Consider the following 21,098-nt stretch of genomic DNA (forward strand, 5'->3'; position numbering starts at 1 on the left):
AGGCAATTCCATGAATTTTGGAATTGTGTCGATGGATCAATGGAATAGAGTACGAATTTGAGTACCCTCGGACCCAGCTAATCGCGGGAGATACGTTCTTGGAAAATCCGTGAATAACGAAACCCGCGAAAAGCGGGGCATTGTTTCAACGGAAAAAGGAGGGATAGGTTCCTGAGTCACGAAAACTTTGCTGGAGTGGCGAGGAACAAAAAAATCATTCAGATTTTTCAACCTGGATGAATCTCTACCTAAAGTGCAATGCGATATGTTTGCAGATTGTTGAGGGCTTTTACAACGAGACTTGGATTGGACGTTACAACGAGCCAATCAACCAGGAGACCCTTCTTTCACTGTGGGCTCTGTCAGTTGCCATTTTCCCTGTGGGTGGCATGCTGGGTTCCTTTGGTGTTGAAGCTCTAGCAACTCGTTTGGGCAGGTACAGGCACACACAGTACTTGAATAATTTAATCTTAATATAAATCAAGTAATCTACTATAATTCACCAAATGTCTGTCCGTCTGTCTGTCTGTCTGTCCGTCTGTTCCCAGGTACCGCAAAAACGGCTGAACCGATTGCAACAAAATTTTGGGTGGGTAATCCTGGGACCCCCTGAAGTAAAATAGGCTATATTATTTTTCAAATTTTTAACCAATTTTCCAATTTTTCTAATTTCAAATTTTCCAGTTTTTCCAAACACGATGGAATAATATTTACCGATATGAACAGTGATGTAGCTTTTATTGAAATTCTACAAATACTGTTTAGATTTTGATGATTTGCGTGTGATATGATTTAACGGTTGTTTATATAAATCGTTTAAAATAAAAAGCCTTCAATTTCTGATATTTTGCCTTTTCATTTGGGCCTCCCAATTGAAGCCCCGCCTGTCGGGGCGGGTACCATTGCTAGTACTTGTAATTACGTTTCTTAAATTTACTTTTTTTTATTGTATGAGTATGTTATATTGTTATAATGGAGCTGTTGTTATAAGACTCTATGGGATGATGTGTGCTATACAGAAGGAATGGAATGTGGGTGAACAACCTCTTGGCCTTTCTTGCTGCAATATTAATGGGCTTTACAAAGATAGCATCTTCAATTGAAATGCTCATTGTCGGGCGATTCATCATTGGCCTCCACTGTGGTGAGTTTAAATCATTGTAACTCAGTAACAAAATTTATACTGTAAATTTGTGACGTAAAACTGCAAATGAATATCTGTTTAGAGAAATAGCCTGAGGTTAAGGCCTGCAGATGTGAGGAAAGTCATCGCATAGCCGTGGATGTTCAACAAAGAAGTAGGAGATTGGGTGGTGATTGGTGGTTTAATAATTCAAGTACTGTACTTCACAATAAACGAGAACGACACTCGGTAGAGCACACACCTCCGCCAGACTGAACAGTTTACATTTTGTATCCCACTGATAGGCTGGAACTTGATTCCATCCTGAACCAAAATCGAATTGCTTGTTCTTGTTACATACCCAACTCATCCACCAAGTTTTGTCATAATCCGTCCACACCTTTTTGAGATATTGTGCTGTGTATCGTGTTTGGCCCTATCTCTCTAAGAAATTTTGTGAATTTTTCAATTAGAATTTAAAAAAAAAGTGGTTGACCTTTGGCCTATGTTGACCTTTTGGCCAAAGCTGATCTCAAAAATAGTTGGTGGTTTAATTCAGGAAGCTGATATGTAAATCCTATTCAAATTTCAAGTCAATTGGATTAAAATTGAGGATTTTAGAAATTTGAAAAAAGTGGTTGACCTTTGGCCTATTGTTTTTGGAGTCAAAGGTCAATAGGTCAACATGGGCCAAAGGTCACCAACTTTATCGAATTTATAAAATCCTCCATTTTCATCCAATTAACACGATATTTGAAGAAGATTTGCATATCTGGTCAATAAATCCAACCACCAAGTATTTTTGAGGTCAACATAAGCCAAAAAGGTCAACATCGGCCAAATTTCTAAAAACCTTAATTTTCATCCGATTGACTTTAAATTTGAATCGGCTTTTCATATCCGCTAACGGAAGTCGATCACCAACTATTTTAAAGATCAAAATAGGCCAAAATGTCAACATAGGCCAAAAGGTCAACATCGGCCAAGTTTCTAAAAACCTCAATTTTTATCCGATTGACTTTAAATTTGAATCAGCTTTTCATATCCGCCAACGGAAGTCGATCACCAACTATTTTTAAGATCAAAATAGGCCAAAAGGTCAACATAGGCCAAAAGGTCAACATTGGCCAAATTTCTAAAAACCTCAATCTTCATCTGATTGACTTGAAAGTTTAGGAGGATTTGCATACCAGGTAACTGAATTAAACCACGAAATATTTTTGAGGTCAACATAGGCCAACAACTTATTTTAGGGATTTCGCAAGTATCGTGCTATGCATGACATATTTCTTTTTTTTCTTTTTTTTCTTTTTTTTAAATCATTTTTATTTAATGAAAAAATGATGTTCTGTCATACCCTAATTTCTTTGAAGATGTTAAACAATTGAATGATAACCTGATTGATGACATCTATGGAAAATAATATGATAATGAGTAATATCATGAGATTACTAATTAATTAGGTAAAACATTTTATGGAAATATATGTAAAGGTAGCATTTTGAGGGTTCATTGTGCTTTATGAACTAATGCTGGTACTAAAGCCCTCGCATTGCTTTTTATATTGTCGAAAAATCAATTAGCTCTTCTCTTGCACTTCCTCAAAACCTGTTCCACAGGTCTCGTGACGGGGTTGGTGCCAATGTATCTTGGTGAGATCTCACCAATTTCGCTTCGTGGAGCTATTGGATCCATTCATCAGCTTTCTATTGTTGTTGGCATTTTGATAGCACAGGTAACCTGCCTGCATTAAAATGTGCTTTTGCTAAGAAAATTAATTATCGTAATCATTATTGTTGATTTATAAATGAGCAAAATGTATTTTCCAATAGAAAAATGTAAAGTAAATTAATTGGCAGATCTCATAAGACCATGGATTTGTATAGATGTGATTTGGTCGTAGACCAGGGAAGACCAGGGACCTGAGAAGATTTGTATAGACCAGGGATATTCCTTGTTTGTATCCACCGGTAAATGTCGACTCCTCCCGTGTCGACATTTCCCTTGTATATCCATTCTCAATCAATAGTTCCATTCCCTTTTACCAGGAACTAGCTTTGCTGACAGCAATACCAATCTCAGCATAATTGTGAAAAAATATTGTTACCTCCGCCACCAAATGTGGATGGAGGTTATGTTTTCACCCCATGTCTGTCTGTTTGTCCGTTTGTGAACAAAATATCTCAAAAAGTTGTGAACAGATTCGGACGCAATTTGGCAGAGATGTGTATGTGACAAGGACGACATGATTACATTTTGGTGAAGATCCGGATTCGGATCCGGCTACTATAATTTTAAAAGTGATTCTTCACCATTGGGAGATAGGGCCAAAAACGATACATAGCAGGATATCTGAAAAAGTTATGGATGGATTTGGACGAAACTCGTTGGACAGGTTGTGTGTGTGACAAGGACGAATTGATTCGATTTTGGTGAAGATCCGGATCCGGATCCAGCTAGTAGATTTTTAAATGATTCTTCACCATTGGGAGACAGGGCCAAAAACGATACATAGCAGGATATCTGAAAAAGTTATGGATGGATTTGGACGAAACTCGTTGGACAGGTTGTGTGTGTGACAAGGACGAATTGATTCGATTTTGGTGAAGATCCGGATCCGGATCCGGCTACTAGAATTTTAAAAGTGATTCTTCACCATTGCGAGACAGGGCCAAAAACGATACATAGCAGGATATCTGAAAAAGTTATGGATGGATTTGGACGAAACTCGTTGGACAGGTTGTGTGTGTGACAAGGACGAATTGATTCGATTTTGGTGAAGATCCGGATCCGGATCCGGCTACTAGAATTTTAAAAGTGATTATTCACCTTTGAGTGATATGGCCAACCAGGTGGAGGTATGTGCTCTCTGCTGAGTGCTGTTCTAGTCTTTTTATGGGTTTGCCATTAGTGATGTATTACAATAAGCCCATTGCAGTGTTTCTTAGAAGATTTGTTCGTTCAATCATCACCCAGTTGTAGAAGGCTGTCTACTGAGTGCCGTTCTCGTTGTTGTTTGTGTGCTCCTTCCATGTACTATTATATATTTTCTGTTGCTTCAAGAGGTATTACTATACATACTTTTGTGTGCTCCTTTCATGTCCATCATGTTTCATTCTAAAGGGTTCAGCTTCTATCGTTTTTGTTAGTTTATCCAGATTTATTACCTCCACCACCAAAGGTGGTTGGAGGTTATGTTTTCACCGCTGTCTGTTTGTCTGTCCATTTGTCTGTCCGTTTGTGAACAGGATATCTCAAAAAGTTGTGGATGGATTCGGACGAAATTTGGCTGGGAGGTAGCATGTATGACAAGGACAAAATGATTAGATTTTCGTGAAGATCCAGATTCGAATCCGGCTAGTATAATTTTAAAAGTGATTCTTCACTATTGGGAGATAAGGCCAAAAACGATACACAGCAGGATATCTCAAAAAGTTGTGGATGGATTTGGACGAAACTTGGTGGAGAGGTTGTTTGTGTGAAAAGGACTAATCGTTTCGATTTTGGTGAAGATCGGAATATGGATTCGGCTACAATAATTATTTAATTTTTAAGTGATTCTTCACCTTTGAGAGATTGGGTGAAAAGCGATAAATAACATGATATTTAAAAAAGTTATGAACGACTTATGAATAAACTTGGTGGACGAGTTGGTTTGGTGACAATAACAAGCCTATTAGATTTTGGTTCAGGTCCGAATCCAGATCCAGTCTATCAGTGGGATACAAAATATTAAATGTTCAGCCTGGCAGAGGTATGCTCTTTTCTGAGTTCCGTTCTTGTTTTAGTTTAGTGTTAAACAGCAGCGGCGGATGTTTAAAAAGGTAAGCATACATATTTGTGGTTTATAATATTTTCTTACTTTTGGTAGGCTGGCCCCACAATACGCCATGATAAGCTATTTTGAGTGATACAATATTCCCTCTCCGCACAATGTTTGTCCGCACAATATCCCCTCTCCCCAAGGTGGAAAAAAAACCCTTGGGGATATGGGATATTGCTTTGTAATAACAATAATATTATGCTGTTATAATTGGTATTGTTATTACCCCCACCAGAGGGTATTGTATTTGAGTCCGTTTGTTTGACTGTCTGTTTGTCCGCACAGAATATATATGATATTCTCTGCAATCCTTGGTCCGATTAACAGGAAATTTTCACCATAGGTGCAGCTCCTCCTGTGTAATTTTAAAATAATTATGACATCATATGTTATGTGGTATGGGCGCCATCTTGGAAAAACCGAAAAACTTTGCTCCTCTATATCTCCGAAAGTGTGAAAAGCTGCATAGAAAAAAATGAGACACGGCTCATTGTAAAGAACTCTCCATGGGGAATAACATATGTTAATGATGATGTCATAGGTCCTTCCATTATGACGTCATAATTCGACAAGTACAAAACTTCATCCGATCAAGATGAAATTTATTGAGCGTCACAAATGGATAAATTGGTGGAATTTTTAAAAATGATTTCATCGGTCACGTGGTTCGGTCGCCATTTTTGTTTTAACACAAAAGCCTTAAAAAACACTAGAAACACGTCCTGGCGAGGGTCTGCAATCTCTGATTGCTCTTTCTTGTTACTTTTGTTATTAGAAGCGGCCTTGGATTAGCCATATTATGCCTTAACTGATGTCTCGCTGGTACTAAAGGATTTCGGACAAAGGAAAGGACACCTTAATACGAATTTTCCCCAAGGCGGTAAACTCCCTTGGTGAAGGGGGCAAAGGAAGTCGCTACATCCTCCATAATGTGTCCCTTATTCTTCTTTTCAAGATTGGATAAGTAATGACCAAAAATATCATGGTCAGACAGACAGACACCAAATTGCGTAATTAGTATGATAAAGCAAATGCAATACACGAAGCACACTTGCACAGCACTGTACAGTACTGTACTGGCTCTTCTTCTGCACTCGCCTCTTACAATCTGCCTTACCATTTATAACTATATCTTAAAAAGATAATTAAGCTGTCTGCATGGTTGTGTGCATCTGAAGCATTCTGGTATAAAAAACATTGGCTGGACATTCTGGCCCTTGTGGAGGTGATAGACCTCAGGCTTCAGGCATATAGGCATCGGGCTTTAGCCTTCAGCTGTCAATTTATGGGCCAGGGCCATTGCAATCTATCCAAGCTATATAACCATGATATTGTGGTGGACACGAAAGCCCACTGGCGTGGTGACATCATTCCGCGCACCAAGTGGGTGGCGGCCACGCCCGAGGGGTAGGCGTGGCCTGAGGATATACACGGGGCGCGCAGCCCGGAGCGCGCTAGTGTTACAGTGAGCTCCTCAAATAAAGACGCTTATAAGTTACCGCTTGTCCGCTTCCTCCTTGCTCGCAAGCAGCGCGCGTAACGCCGCGCTTTACTGGTGACCCTCGACGTTGGATCTGCCAGAGCGATCCTTCCACACACGACGCCATTGCCAGGGCCAACAACGCAATGTCGATTAAACTTCCCGAATTTTGGGAGGCCCAGGCCGAAGTCTGGTTCGTCCAAGCCGAAGCCCAATTTCAGCTTCGGCGCCTCACCGGCGACGACACACGCTACTGCCACGTCGTCGCCTCCCTCGGGCCCGGCACGGCCGCTCGAGTTGTGTCCGTCCTTCGCCACCCACCGGACGGCCACAAGTACGAGGCACTCAAGTGGCTACTCCTAGCCACGTTCGGCCTCACGGACGACGCACGGGCCGACCGCCTCCTGGATCTCCCCGAGCTCGGCGACACGCGCCCGTCGGTCCGAATGGACCATATGCTGTCACTGTTGGGCGACGAAGCCCCCGGTTCTCTATTCCGGGCGCTTTTCCGTCACCAACTTCCAACGCAGGTTCGCCTCGCGTTGGCCGGGACCATGCTAACGGAACCCCGAGCATTGGCAGCCGAGGCGGACAGGTACTTCGCGGCTTCGGACACGCGGGCGAGAGCCGGTGCGGCCGTCACGGACCTCGAGGCTGATGCTGCTGATGATGCTGATCCACAACATCAGCTTACACAGCATACGCAGCATGCTGATATGCACATCGTGACCGCTGCCACGCCCCGCCCACCGCCACGGCGAAAACCGCCACCGCGGGGAAAACCGCCAACTCCACCGGCCTGGCGGAGCCAGCCGCACTCCTCCAGCTCCACCACCTGGTGCTGGTTCCACGCCAAGTTCGGCCACGAGGCTCGGCAGTGTCATCCGCCATGCTCCTTCAACAGGTCGGGAAATGCCCGGGCCGGCGCTCAATAGTGGCGATGAGCGCCGGCCGTTCGAACAGCCTGCTGTTCATAACGGACACCTTATCCGGGCGCCGTTACCTGTGCGACACAGGAGCGCAGGTGAGTGTCGTTCCTGTCGGTACGTCGGACAAGCATGCCGCGGGCGGGGGCCCCGCGCTGCTTGCCGCGAACGGGATGCCCATCCGTACGTACGGAAAACGCTGCCTCTCTCTGCGGTTCGGAGGGCAGGTTTTCCGATGGACGTTCGTCACCGCCGACGTGCCCATGGCACTGCTTGGCGTGGACTTCCTGTGCGCTAATGGGCTCCTGGTCGACGTAAAGCGCAGACGTCTTGTCCAGGCCGAGACGTTCAGCTTGCTCGCTTGTGCGCTGCCCAGCTCGTCGAGCAGCTCAACGAGCGGCTCGCCGAGCGGCTTGCCAAGCGGCTTGCCGAACGGTTCGGTTCCGGCCACGTTGATCTGTACGCTTTCGGCAGCGGACGAATTCACCCGTCTCCTCGCCGGCCTCCCGGCCCTCACGTGGCCCACCTTCTCGGCGGGGGCCGTCAAGCACGGGGTGGCCCATCACATCCCCACCGTCGGGCCACCGGTCTACGCCCGGGCACGCCGCCTCGAGCCGACGAAGCTGGCGGTGGCAAAAGCGGCGTTTGCTACCCTGGAGCAACTCGGCATCGTTCGGCGCTCGGAGAGTGCTTGGGCGTCGCCGCTGCACATCGTGCCGAAGCCCGACGGGGGATGGCGACCGTGTGGGGACTATCGCCGTCTCAATGACGCCACCACTCCCGACCGCTACCCCGTCCCCCACATTCAGGACTTTTCCGCCCGTTTGGCGGGCATGTCCTTCTTCTCGAAGGTGGACCTCATACGCGGCTACCATCAGGTCCCCGTCAGGCCGGAGGACGTCCCGAAGACGGCGGTCGTCACGCCACCCGGACTCTTCGAGTTCCTGCAGATGCCCTTCGGTCTGAAGAATGCGGCTCAGGCGTTCCAGCGACTGATGGACAGCGTCCTGCGCGACTTGGATTTTGTCTACGTCTACCTGGACGATATCCTCATCGCCAGCGCGTCCCGCGAAGAGCACCTACGCCACCTCCGCACGCTCTTCGAATGCCTGGGCCAGCATGGCCTGATTGTGAACCCCGCAAAGTGCTGGTTCGGCGTCGCCGTAATCGATTTTCTGGGGCACCGTGTCACCAGGCACAGAGCCGTCCCCCTGCCGGCCAAGGTGGAGGCGGTGAACGGGTTTCCACGCCCCCGCACGATCAGAGGGCTGCAGGAGTTCCTGGGCATGGTGAACTTTTACCATCGGTTCCTGCCCCGTATCGCCCAGCTCCTGCGCCCCATGCACGAAGCTCTCCGAGGTAAGCCGGGCAAAGGCGACGTTACCTGGACCGAGCAGATGGACACAGCGTTCACGGGCACGAAGCTCGCCTTGGCTAACGCCACCATGCTCGCGCACCCGGCGCCCGATGCACCGATCGCCCTCACCACCGACGCCTCGGACTACGCGGTGGGCGCGGTGCACGAGCAATGGGTGCGTGGAGCTTGGCAACCGCTGGCGTTCTTTAGCCGGCAGCTTCGCCCGCCCGAACGCCGTTACAGTACCTTCGACCGCGAGTTGCTCGGGCTTCACTTGGCGGTCAGGCACTTCCGCCATCTGCTCGAGGGCCGTGCGTTCACGGCCTTCGTCGACCACAAGCCGCTGATCTTCGCGATGGGCAAGGTCACCGAGCCGTGGTCGGCCCGGCAGCAGCGTCACCTCTCGGCCGTGTCCGAGTACACGACGGACATCCGGCACGTCGTAGGGAAGGACAACCCGGTGGCGGATTGCCTTTCCCGGGCCGTCACCCACGCAGTCCACCTCGGCATCGACTATGCCCGGATGGCAGCGGACCAGGCCGCTGACGCCGACGTCCAGGCCTTGCGGACCGCCGTCACGGGCCTCCGTGTCACCGAGGTGCCGTTCGACGGCGCGGGCGCGGCCCTCTTGTGCGACGTCTCCCTCGGGCGGCCTCGCCCCATCGTGCCCGCGGGCTGGCAGCGCCAGGTGTTTGACGCAATCCACGGCCTGTCCCACCCGGGCGCGAGGGCCTCCCAAAGGTTGATCGCCAACAAGTTCGTCTGGCATGGCCTCCGGAAGGCCGTCCACGGCTGGGCCAGAACGTGCCTCGCGTGCCAGTGCGCCAAGGTGCACCGGCACACCCAGGCCCCGTTGGCCCCGTTCACGATGCCGGAACGCCGGTTTGACCACGTCCACGTGGACCTGGTGGGACCTCTGCCCCCCTCGCGGGGTTTCACCCACGTCCTCACCATGGTGGACCGCACCACCCGGTGGCCGGAGGCCGTGCCCTTGGCGTCGACGACGGCGGCGGACGTCGCTCAGGCTTTCATCGCCACCTGGGTCGCCCGGTTCGGCACCCCCTCAGACATCTCGTCCGACCGCGGCCCCCAGTTCACCTCGGAGCTCTGGGGGGCGGTCGCGCAGGGGCTCGGGGTCCGGCTGCACCGAACCACGGCCTACCACCCCCAGGCTAACGGCCTGTGTGAGCGATTTCACCGCTCATTGAAGGCCGCGCTCCGGGCCACCCTCCGCGACGGTGGCTGGGTCGACAGGCTCCCCTGGGTCCTGCTGGGCCTCCGGACGGCGCCCAAGGAGGACCTGCGCGCATCCGCGGCGGAGTTGGTCTTCGGGCAACCGCTGCGGGTGCCGGGCGAGTTCCTCCCCGACTCCACGGCACCATGGTCCGCGGCACAGCAGCGCTCCGCTCTGCAAGAGACCGTCCAGAGGTTCGCCCCGGTGCCAACGGCATGCCACGGGCACCCACCAACGCACATCGCCCCGGAGCTTCGCACGGCGGAGTACGTCTTCGTCCGCCACGATGCCCACCGGACACCACTGCGGCCCCCGTACGACGGGCCTTTCCGCGTGCTGGAGACCGGGGCGAAGCACTTCACCCTGGACATCGGCGGTACTCCTGACCGCGTTTCTGTAGACCGCCTCAAGCTGGCCCACATCGACGTTGACCATCCACCGCCAGTGGCCCGACCCCCGCGTCGGGGCCGCCCCCCTGTGGGCGGACGCCCAGCCCCGCCGCCACGCCGCCCCCCGGTCCTGCACCCATCCCAGGGGCAGCCAGGGGCATCCCACCTGGCATCCCTGCACCCTGGACGCCGCCGATCGCCAGGGGGCGCTTCGGCCGGGTCATCCGTTTGCCCCGCAAACTGGCCCTCCAGGTGCGCGGGAATTCTGGGGGGGCGCGTGTGGCGGACACGAAAGCCCACTGGCGTGGTGACATCATTCCGCGCACCAAGTGGGCGGCGGCCATGCCCGAGGGGTAGGCGTGGCCTGAGGATATACACGGGGCCCGCAGCCCGGAGCGCGCTAGTGTTACAGTGAGCTCCTCAAATAAAGACGCTTATAAGTTACCGCTTGTCCGCTTCCTCCTTGCTCGCAAGCAGCGCGCGTAACGCCGCGCTTTAATATATTATATATGCACATAAGCAGTGGCCATGGTTTTGCTTCATGTACTTAACCCGGGTTATTTCATATTTTCGGAAGCGATCGAGGCAGCGGTATGTTGCCATTACACTGCCAAAATGAAGGGATAAGCAATTTGTATCATGAACAAGCGTTACGCCGAGGTCTCCCGTCGGTGAAGTGATGCGAGTTGGCAAAGTGGAAGACGCAAGGCGGCCATCTTGGATTTCGCCTTGGCGACCCAATTTTCAATAGCGTTCTCCCTTATGCGTAGATACACCAACACACCAGATCAGACGTTAGTAGTTCGTTTATTTTTCAAGATATTTCGCTCACAAGGTTCAGACATATATATGGTAGCGGCCATCTTGGATGTTGACGTGGCGACCCAATTTTCAATAGCTTTCTTCCTTATGCGTAGATACACCCACACACCAGATTAGAAGTTGGTACCTCGCTTATTTTTACCTTCGCAAAAGCGGAAGGTTATGTTTTGATCGCTGTGTATTTATTTGTATGTCTGTGTGTGTGTGTGTGTGTATGTTATTCGCATAACTCAAAAAGTATTCAACCGAATTGCATGAAATTTGGTGGGATGATTGGTTATTATACGGGACACATTTGATTAGATTTTGGGAGCAATCGGGTCAAAGGTCAAGGTCAAGGTCACGAAAAGGTCAAAATCGTATTTTTACCATAGCGCGGTCAATTTTTATCCAATTGGCATGCAACTAATGCCAAAATGTTCAGAATTCAATGCCCGATCTTGTGATATACGACATGACCCAGTGAAGACATTACCCTTGTTAGCGGTTGGGGGTCAAAGGTCAGGGGGGTCACGACCTTGCAAAATGTGCGTTTTTTGTCATAACTCGGTCAATTCTTATCCGATTTGCATGAAATCAGCACCAAACTGTTCACTGTTCTGTTCCCTACACTCCCATGCCAAGTACAGAACAGTAGCTGCGGCGAAGGTATGCGCTCTACCGAGTGCCCGTTCTAGTTCAAGATATTTCGCTCACAACGTTCAGACATATATATGGTGGCGGCCATCTTGGATTTTGACGTGGCGACCCAATTTTCAATAGCTTTCTTCCTTATGCGTAGATACACCCACACACCAGATTAGAAGTTGGTACTTCGCTTATTTTTCAAGATATTCCGCTCACAATGTTCAGACATACATGGCGGCGGCCATCTTGGATTTTGACGTGGGTTGCACCCACACACCAAATTCGAATGCGGTCCTTCGCTTACGCACGCACGCACGCACGCACGGACGGACGGATGGACGGACACACGGACGGAGGGGAAAACCATAGTCCCCCTTTCGCCCCGCGGTGCGACGGGGGACAATTAAGCCAGTGCTCTGTTGCCAATACACCACCCAAATAAAGAGATGAACAATTTGGAGAATGTTTGGGATTTGGAATAATTTGGAGAATTTGGAATTTGGAGAATTTGGGATAAATGAAGAGTTTAGCCTGACTTTGCTTGCCACATATATCCGCCAGTAAGTTCTCATTGTGTTTTATCAAACACCTAAGGCACATTGAGGCACTGGACCAGACAGACATTGTGTGATCTGATGCAGGAAGATTTGCCATTCGGAGGCATGGTAATAATTCCACTTTGAGGTGACTTCCGCCAAGTTCTGTCAGTAGTAAAGCGCGGTTCATGGGCACATATAATGGATGCATACATTAAACACTGCTCCATGGGAGCACTTTCACATTTATGAACTACGCAAAAAATATGCCAGTATGGTGTGGTGGCATTGAAGAGCACGGCGAGAAATATCCCAAATGCCTTCGACAACTGGGTAATGATTGAACTAACAAATGCTTGTAAGAAACACTGCAATGGGCTGATTGTAATACATCACTAATGGCAAACGCATAAAAAGACTAGAACAGCACTCAGCAGAGAACATTCCTCCGCCTGGTTGGCCATATCACTCCATGGTGAAGAATCACTTAAAAAATTATCCGAGCTGTATCCGGATCCGGATCTTCACCAAAATTGAATCGATCCTTTCTTGTCAAACACACAACCTGTCCAACAAGTTTCATCCAAATCCATCCATAACTTTTTGAGATATCCTGCTACGCATCGTTTTTGGCCCGATCTTCCAATGCTGAAGAATCACTTAAAAAAAAAAAAAAACTCTCATATCCGAATCCATACCCAGATCTTCACCAAAATCGAATCGAATCGTCCTCGTCAGACACCCATCCGGGTCACCAAGTTTCGTCCAAATCCATCCATAACTTTTTGAGATATCCTGCTATATATAGTTTTTGGCCCTATCTCCCAATGGTGAAGAATCACTTTTAAAATTCTAGTAGCCGCATCCGAATCCGGATCTTCACCAAAATCTAATCATTTCGTCCTTGTCACATACTAAACCTCTCTGCCAAATTTTGTCCGAATCCGTCCACAACCTTTTGAGATATTTTGTTCACAAATAAAGGGACAAACAAGCGGACAAACAAACAGACAGACTAGAAATCGGTCAGAGACCGAGGACTTGCCGGAATGTACTTTTTTTTTTTTCAGGGGTGTTGGTTAGAAGGGAATCGGATAATGTTTGACAGGGGTATTAGTAAAAAAAACAATTGCTTACCTTGAGTTTGACCTTTCAAGGTCACTCAAGGTCAAAGGTCATGGTGCCAAATGAAATGTCGTATGTGACTTCCTACATGTCAGTAACAGTAAGTGTGTTCATATCTCTTGTACTTTTAGAGTTATAGTGGTTTGAAATATATTTTAAATGAAAACTCGACCCCCCTGATTTCACGTTTTGGGTGACCTTGAGCTTGACCTTGGGCCTAGAGAGTTAAAAATTGGGCACAGTCTATTCCAGGGCAAGGCAAATCTGTGTGTAAAGTTTGGTGATGCTATGTACAACGATGTAGAAGTACACTACTGGTCGAAAGTTTTAGAACACCTCAATTTTTCCAGTTTTTATTGAAATTTACGCAGTTTAATGTCTCGATGTACTCTGAAATTACACATAGAACAAATAATCAATTGGAGATAAAAAAAGAAATCATAGAATCATTTTGTTTAACCAAATTTAATTTAAATTTTTGACTCGGCAAAGTCGCCACCTTTTACAGATATAACCGCCGAACACACTCGTGGCATTCTTTCTACAATGGAAATCAAATATTGTTCGGGAGGTTCTTCCCAACACTGTTGCAGAAGTTCCCACAAATGTGTTGCACTTGTAGGTTGCCTTGCTTTCACCCTTCTGTCCAGTTCATCCCAAACCAGCTCGATGGGGTTTAAGTCTGGAGACTGTGCTGGCCATTCCATGATTTGAAGCCTACTGTCTTGTTCTTTTCCTCGAAGGTAGTTTTGACATAGCCTGGAGGTGTGTTTCGGGTCATTATCTTGCTGTTGGATGAACCCCTGACCAACTAGGCGTATACCAGAGGGTATTGCATGGCGCTGCAAAATGCTGTGGTTGCCCTTTTTGTTCAGGGTGCCAGTCAATCTATGCAAGTCGCCGACTCTGGATCCAGCAAAAGAGCCCCAGACCATCACGCTTCCTCCTCCATGTTTGACAGTTGGTGTCACACACTGAGGAACCATCCTTTCGCCTACTCAACGGTGTACAAAAACCCTGCGTAATGAACCAAAGATTTCAAATTTTGATTCATCGGTCCATAAGACCTTCTTCCAGTCTTCAGTAGTCCACTGGCGGTGCTTCATGGCCCAGGCAAGCCTCTTTTTCTTATTTTGCCATCTTAGCAATGGCTTTCTCACTGCAACTCGACTTGTCAAACCTGCAGCTCAAAGTCTTCTCTTCACAGTTGAAACTGAGACTTGCTTACTTCATCCAGTGTTAAGCTGTGCTTGAAGCTGTTGTCCTGTGAGCCACCTATTGCGCAAGCTGTTGACTCAGAAACTTGTCTTCTGATTCTGTTGTGGCTTTGGGTCTGCCAGACCACTTCCTGTCAGAGTTTCCTCCAGTTTCCAAGAAACTACTTCCTGCAGTGCAATATTGTCCAAATAATGCTTCAGAGGGTGCAATAACAGTCTGTTCCAACACTGCTTTTATACAGACAGGGGGGTTGTAATCAAGTAATCAGCAGAGGTTCGGACAACTGTACGAATTGTTTGCATCAACTTTCAAGGCTTAATTTACTTACATTGCTGCAGAACAGCTGTAAGTTGTTCCTGTAACAGTCCCAGAGCAGTTGTAAGATTTGCCCACGGGGTACATAGGCGCGACTGCAGAAGCTTTTCCATTGATCCTACTGTTTTAATTATTTTCTTTGTACTCAATTTCCATTACTTGTTCCCTGAAGAAGGGCTTTTTTTTTTTTTTACAATATAACTGTGAAATTTACATTATTTTCCCGTTTTTGCGAACCTAAACTTTTTTGTAAACCTCGTGCAGTTTACTGCTTACCTTTGTACCATTTCAGGTTATTCACTGGACATTAAACTGCATAAATTTCAATAAAAACTGGAAAAATTGAGGTGTTCTAAAACTTTTGACCGGTAGTGTAGTACTTCGCACAAACAAACATACAGACAAACTAACCAACCAACCAACATACTTGCCGGAATATTTTCCGGCAAGTAACAAGGGTGAAAACATAAGCTCCATACACCTATGGTGGCGGAGGTAATAGCATAACTTTGCAAGTGACGCTGCAACAGACAGACAAGTGTATACTTAGTCCAAGAACATTTGCGAAAGTTCTTCCCCTACAAACTACTCCTATTTATCTACTAGATGGCTCTATAACCAGATTCTGCTAGATTTTGCTTGTTAATACACGATGGTTCAACATTCGGAATCCACCCAAAACTTCCCAATCAATTACGATCTTATCACATGGCTTAAAAACTGACGACAACAATAATACTTTTCACCTTATTACTCGATAAACCTGGTGTTGGCTTAATGACAAAGGTGGCTGGCTTGAGATCGTATGATCCTATATTTGAGCCCCTGTCGTGCCGTTGAATTAACACCAGTAGGGTTGACTCAGCCTGTCATCCTTCTGAGGTCGGAAAAATGAGTACCAGGTGACAGGTAATGGGGGGCATTGCATCAGTGGCAGAGCTGCGCCCCCATAAAATGCGCTGCCAAGCAGCCGCGGACTGCATACGAACCGCTACAACGAACCACCAACCTGCAACAACACATATGAATCATTCCTTCAAACTAGCAAATTTCCCATGCTCACTCAGGATTCTAAACTTGGTATGAATTGAATGGCAAAAATGCAAATGGCGTCTTCTGTCATTTATTGCCACATCTGATGCAATTTAAATGCTCTAATGGCAGTGAGGTGCTCAATTTGAAACTGTTTGCTCGATATATATATAGCTTCTTGAAGCCTGGGGTCATAATAAAATTTTGTTTTGGTTGCAAATTAATGCTAGGATTACTGACCTCCTGACTCATTGACCATGTTGATCATACACTTTCTACTTTTTAAAGGAAGGAAATAAATTAAATGGAATATAAGCAGAGCAGGAGGACACATTCTTTTAATTCTGTCTTTAATTTGATTTATCTTGCCTTCCTTCCTCAAAGATTTGCCCACGGGGTACATAGGCGCGACTGCAGAAGCCTTGCCGTTGATCCTACTGTTTTAATTATTTTCTTTGTACTCAATTTCCACTGGTTAATCATTTTCATTTTACTCAATAAAGTTACAATTTGGGCACATCCCAAAATATTTTCTTCACTCAATGTAACAGTCAAAAAAGTTAAGTTTAATGCTTTGGCAATGTGGAGAAGGAGGAAGGACAGCCTTGATGAAAGCTGAGGAAAGGATATGTACACTTAGTTATAAGAATTGTTAATCTGTTAAAGTTTGACAGATTTCACTCCAGATTTTGATACTTATTTAGTGAACAGGATCCGATCCACAAATCTCAATCCAAATTTTGATTGTATGCTTTAATTATTTAATGAGAGTTGATCGTGTTTCAAAGGCAAGGTATATATTAGAGTAGGCCAAAACACAATGGTGGTTTAAGAACCGAGTGATGTGACAATGGGCTGACCAAGATGGTGGACCGCTATTTTGGGAAGGCTTTTTTGGATTTTTGGTTAGGAGCATTTATTTATTAATTTCTTTATTTTGGTTTTAACACACCCAAACACTGAGTCTTCATTCATACAATCCCTTGCAGTTCGATAAATATGCATGCAAAGTTTGATGTCACTAGGTTTCATGGTTTTCAAGTTATGGAAGAGACACACACACACACACACACACACACACACACACACACACACACACACACACACACACACACACTGCCCTTTATAATTAGCTCACAGGGAATTAAATTGTGGGGACCTTTGCGATGGCACATTGTCAGTCCGTAAACACTTGTAACTTCTTCTCTGAAACCGCTGATGGAATTGTGACCAAACTTGGCACAAATGATATTTGTTATTTTGTGACTAAAGTTTGTTTACGGCATTAAAAGATTTGGGTCTAAGGGGGTTTACCGGGGGTCGAAATGGATCCAGGTTTGACACCTCCACTCCCCACCCAGAATTGATATTTGCTTTCTTTCTTTTCTGAAACTACACAAGCAATCTTAATGAAACGTGACCACAACCTTCATCCCGTGATGTACCAAAGTTTGTCCATGGCATTGAAAAAAATCGAGTTCTGAGGGGTCTACTGGGGAGGGGGGGGGGGGGGGGTTGACCCCCAAAATAGGTAATTGATTTCGTCTCATAAACTACACATACAATTCCGATGAAACTTGAGCACAATGTTCCATTCATCACCTATGATGTAGCAACATTTGTTCACGGCATAAAAAAAATCGGGCTTTAAGGGGAGGTGCGGGGTGAGCGGGTGGTTTTGCCCCCAAAAATAGGTATTTGCTTTTTTCTCAGAAACTACACAGGCAATTCTGATGAAACTTGACCACAACCTTAATCACCCGTGATTTAATCTTAATCACCTGTGTTGTACCAAAGTTTGTTCACGGCATTAAAAAACATCAGGCCCTTTGGTAGTCTATAGCAGGGTTGCCCCTCCAAATAGGTATTTGCTTTCTTCTCAGAAATGACACATGCAATTCCGATGAAACTTTACCACAACCTTCAACACCTGTGGCATACCAAAGTTTGTTTACACTTTACAGCATTAGAAAAAAATCGGGCCCTAAAGGGGTCTACGTGGGGGAGGGCATGTTTCCCACCCAAAGTAGGTATTTGCTCTTTTCTCTGAAACTACAGAGTGGCCACAAAGACCCTATGCATAATAGTGTGTCTTCTGTTACTTATTTGTTTTATTTATTTTCCAGGTATGGCTTAAACATGATGGAGACCAGTGAGTAAACGATAGAAGAGAGACTTATTACTTGTGTTTGGGTTCACGACCGCGCACGAGAAGGATCAAGTTTTGAAGACTTAAGGACAAGATTTTCGCAGAGGTTCGATAAGCCAGCTCCGACCCGCGACACGATGCGGGCATGGGAGAGGAAGGCTTTGTCAACAGGGAGTGTCCTCGATTTGACTTGATTTAGAGCAAAACTCTTCTGCAGCGATTTTCCTCCATTAAATCAATACGAAGCGTATTTTTTTTGGATGAGTGTGCTATTTACCTCAGCAATCGATCCAGGAATGTTTTTTTTGGTGCAAAGAAAATCCTCATTTTGATGAGGAAATTGAAGAGCATCCTCATCATGTCATGATATGGTCGCAATTTCAGAAGATCACTGCATAGGGTCATATTTTTTCGATACAAGTGTCAATCACACTGCTTATTTGAACTTGCTTCACACGTGGTTTGTTCTACAACTGCGTGAGAGAGGTCTCGAGGAAACAGCTATCCTTCAACAAGATGGTGCACCAGCACATTATGCTCTCGCAGTTAGAGAATATCTCGACGACAAATTCAGTGGACGATGGATTGGACCGTGGATTTGAGGTAGTGTGGCCTCCTCTAAGTCCAGACTTAACAACATGTGACAACTCGCTTTGGGGCATTGTGAAAGAGGAAACTTCTCATCTCCGCCTAACAATAGTTGAAGATCTCAAAACAGCTATCAGGGGCAGCTTTTATAACCTCCAACCCTCAACATGGAAGATGTCCAGAACAACATGTAGAAAAATTAAACGTTGTGTGGAGAATGGAGGGGAGCATACAAATGAATTCTATCTAAATTCTAACTGCGTGCATAGGGACTTTGTGGCCAAGCTGTACATACACGATTTCAATGAAACTTGACCACAACCTTAATCACCCGTGATATACCAATGTTTGTTCAAGGGATTAGAAAAATTGGGGTCTGAGGAGGTATATGGAGTGGGATGTGGGGGTTGCCCCCCCCCCCCAAAATAGGTATTATTTTGTTTGTTTGTTTGTTTAAAGTCTTATGATTATGTTAGTATGATTCCACATGCTATGATGTCTTCTAGCAACCATTGAAATTGGTTTAAAATACCTTTAGTCAATGTAGTATACTGCTTATTCTCTCAGGTGAGTGCCCAGGGGTATGGCCCCTATTTTTAGCTCACCTGGAACGAAGTTCAGGGGAGCTTATGCGATAGCGCATCATCCGTCCGTCAGTCCATCCATCCATCCGTCCATAAACACTTGAAACTTCTTCTCCGAAACTGCTGATGGGATTGCGACCAAATTTGGCACAAATGATATTTGTAGTGTTGTGACTAAAGTTTGTTCACGGCATTAAAAAAGTCGGCGTATAAGGGGGTTTACCGGGGTCAAATGCATCCAGGTTTGACCCCCCAAAATAGGAATTTCCTTTTTTTCTCTGAAACTAAACAAACTATTTCGATGGAAATTGGAAATTGACCACAACCTTCATCACCCTTGATGTACCGAAGTTTTTTCACGGCACGAAGAAAATCAAAGTTTAAATATAGTCAGGTTCACTATGTTTTTTTCGTTCAAATTTTTTGGAGATTAGCAAAACTATACATTTTTGGAATATTCAGAGCATGAGGAATCCAAAAATTAATGTTTACATTTGCGTAGACACCTTTGCGAAAATGACACTGAGGACAGTGATGAAGATCTGTAAAAGCATATTCCTGAACGGTATAGACCTCGTAGATCCTGTGTATAGGACTTATAGTTCAATCTGATACTAACAAGGCTGCTTTCTTGCTTTATAAACCCATACCTATAACTTCAAAGGACTTGCAATATCCTGTATTATGTAATACAGTTATATCACAAATATAAAGACAATGGTTTTCAATTACCTTTGTTTGTTGCTTTTCTATCATCCTGAGCACTATTTTGAGGCCTTCATTGGATTCCTTGACCCAGAAAACATAGGATTAGCATATTTAATTAAGTTTCTAGGTTGACTAGAAGCCGAGATCGCGCAAAATATGTATTTTATGGCGGCCATTTTGAAAATCCAAAATCTGTGTCTGTGCAAATGCCAACATTGATTTTCGGATTCTCCATGCTCTGATGATTCCAAAAATGTATAGTTTTGCTAATCTCCCAAATTTTTGAACGAAATTATATTTGTTAACATAGTGAACCTGACTATTAAAGGGGTCTATGGGGGGTCAAAGTGGGTCCAGTTTTGACCCCCCCCCCCCCCCCCAAAAATAGATATGTGCTTTTTCTCAGAATATACTCATGCAATTCTGATGAAACTTGACCATAACCTTAATCACCCACGTTGTACCAAAGTTTGTTCACAGCATTAAAAAAAACCCTGGCCGTGAGGGGTCTACTGGGGGGTTTCCCCCCAAAATATGTATTTGCCCTTTTCTCTGAAACTACATACACAATTTCATTGAAACTTCACCACAACCTTCATCACCCATGATGTACCGATGTTTGTTCAAAGCATTAGAAAAATTGGGGTCTGAAGAGGTATACAGGAGGGGGTGATGTGAGGTGAGGTCTGAAGAGGGGGTGAGTAGGGGTTGCCCCCCAAAATAAGTATTTTTTTGTTTGTTTGTTTAAAGTCTTGTGATTATGTTTGTACGATTCTACATGCTGTCCTGTCTTCTAGCAACCATTCAAATTGTTTTAAAATACCTTTAGTCAGTGCTGTATACCGTTTATTCTACCAGGTGAGCGCCGTGGGTATTGACCCTATGTTTGTAGATAGGATAGCACCACAATGTGTCATATCTGTTAAATTCGCCAATAAGGACAAGTTGGGGGAGGGTGGGATGGGGTTATGTTGGTTTCACTCGAGGTGGCCATCTTGTATGTGGTGGCTTATAGACACCGGTAAACAATAACACCTTTATTCGTACTACATGGCTATGGAG

At 45.9% G+C, this 21,098-nt stretch overlaps 1 protein-coding gene across 4 annotated transcripts in view; it reads left to right on the forward strand.

Moving 5' to 3' along the window:
• Positions 1–21,098, forward strand: part of LOC137412696 (solute carrier family 2, facilitated glucose transporter member 1) — a 291,913-nt gene that overhangs the window by 21,680 nt on the left and 249,135 nt on the right. For 3 of the 4 annotated variants that reach the window (XM_078780873.1, XM_078780874.1, XM_068097988.2), the window contains 3 exons: positions 276–436; positions 1,020–1,144; positions 2,743–2,858. In XM_078780873.1, the coding sequence (XP_078636999.1) occupies positions 276–436; positions 1,020–1,144; positions 2,743–2,858 (402 nt within the window). The remainder of the gene's footprint in view (positions 1–275; positions 437–1,019; positions 1,145–2,742; positions 2,859–21,098) is intronic. The other variant, XM_068097989.2, reaches the window with a different exon arrangement.

The sequence above is a fragment of the Myxine glutinosa genome, chromosome 6 (genome assembly GCF_964187855.1).
Source record: "Myxine glutinosa chromosome 6, kmMyxGlut1.1, whole genome shotgun sequence".
Taxonomy (NCBI): Eukaryota; Metazoa; Chordata; class Myxini; order Myxiniformes; family Myxinidae; genus Myxine; species Myxine glutinosa.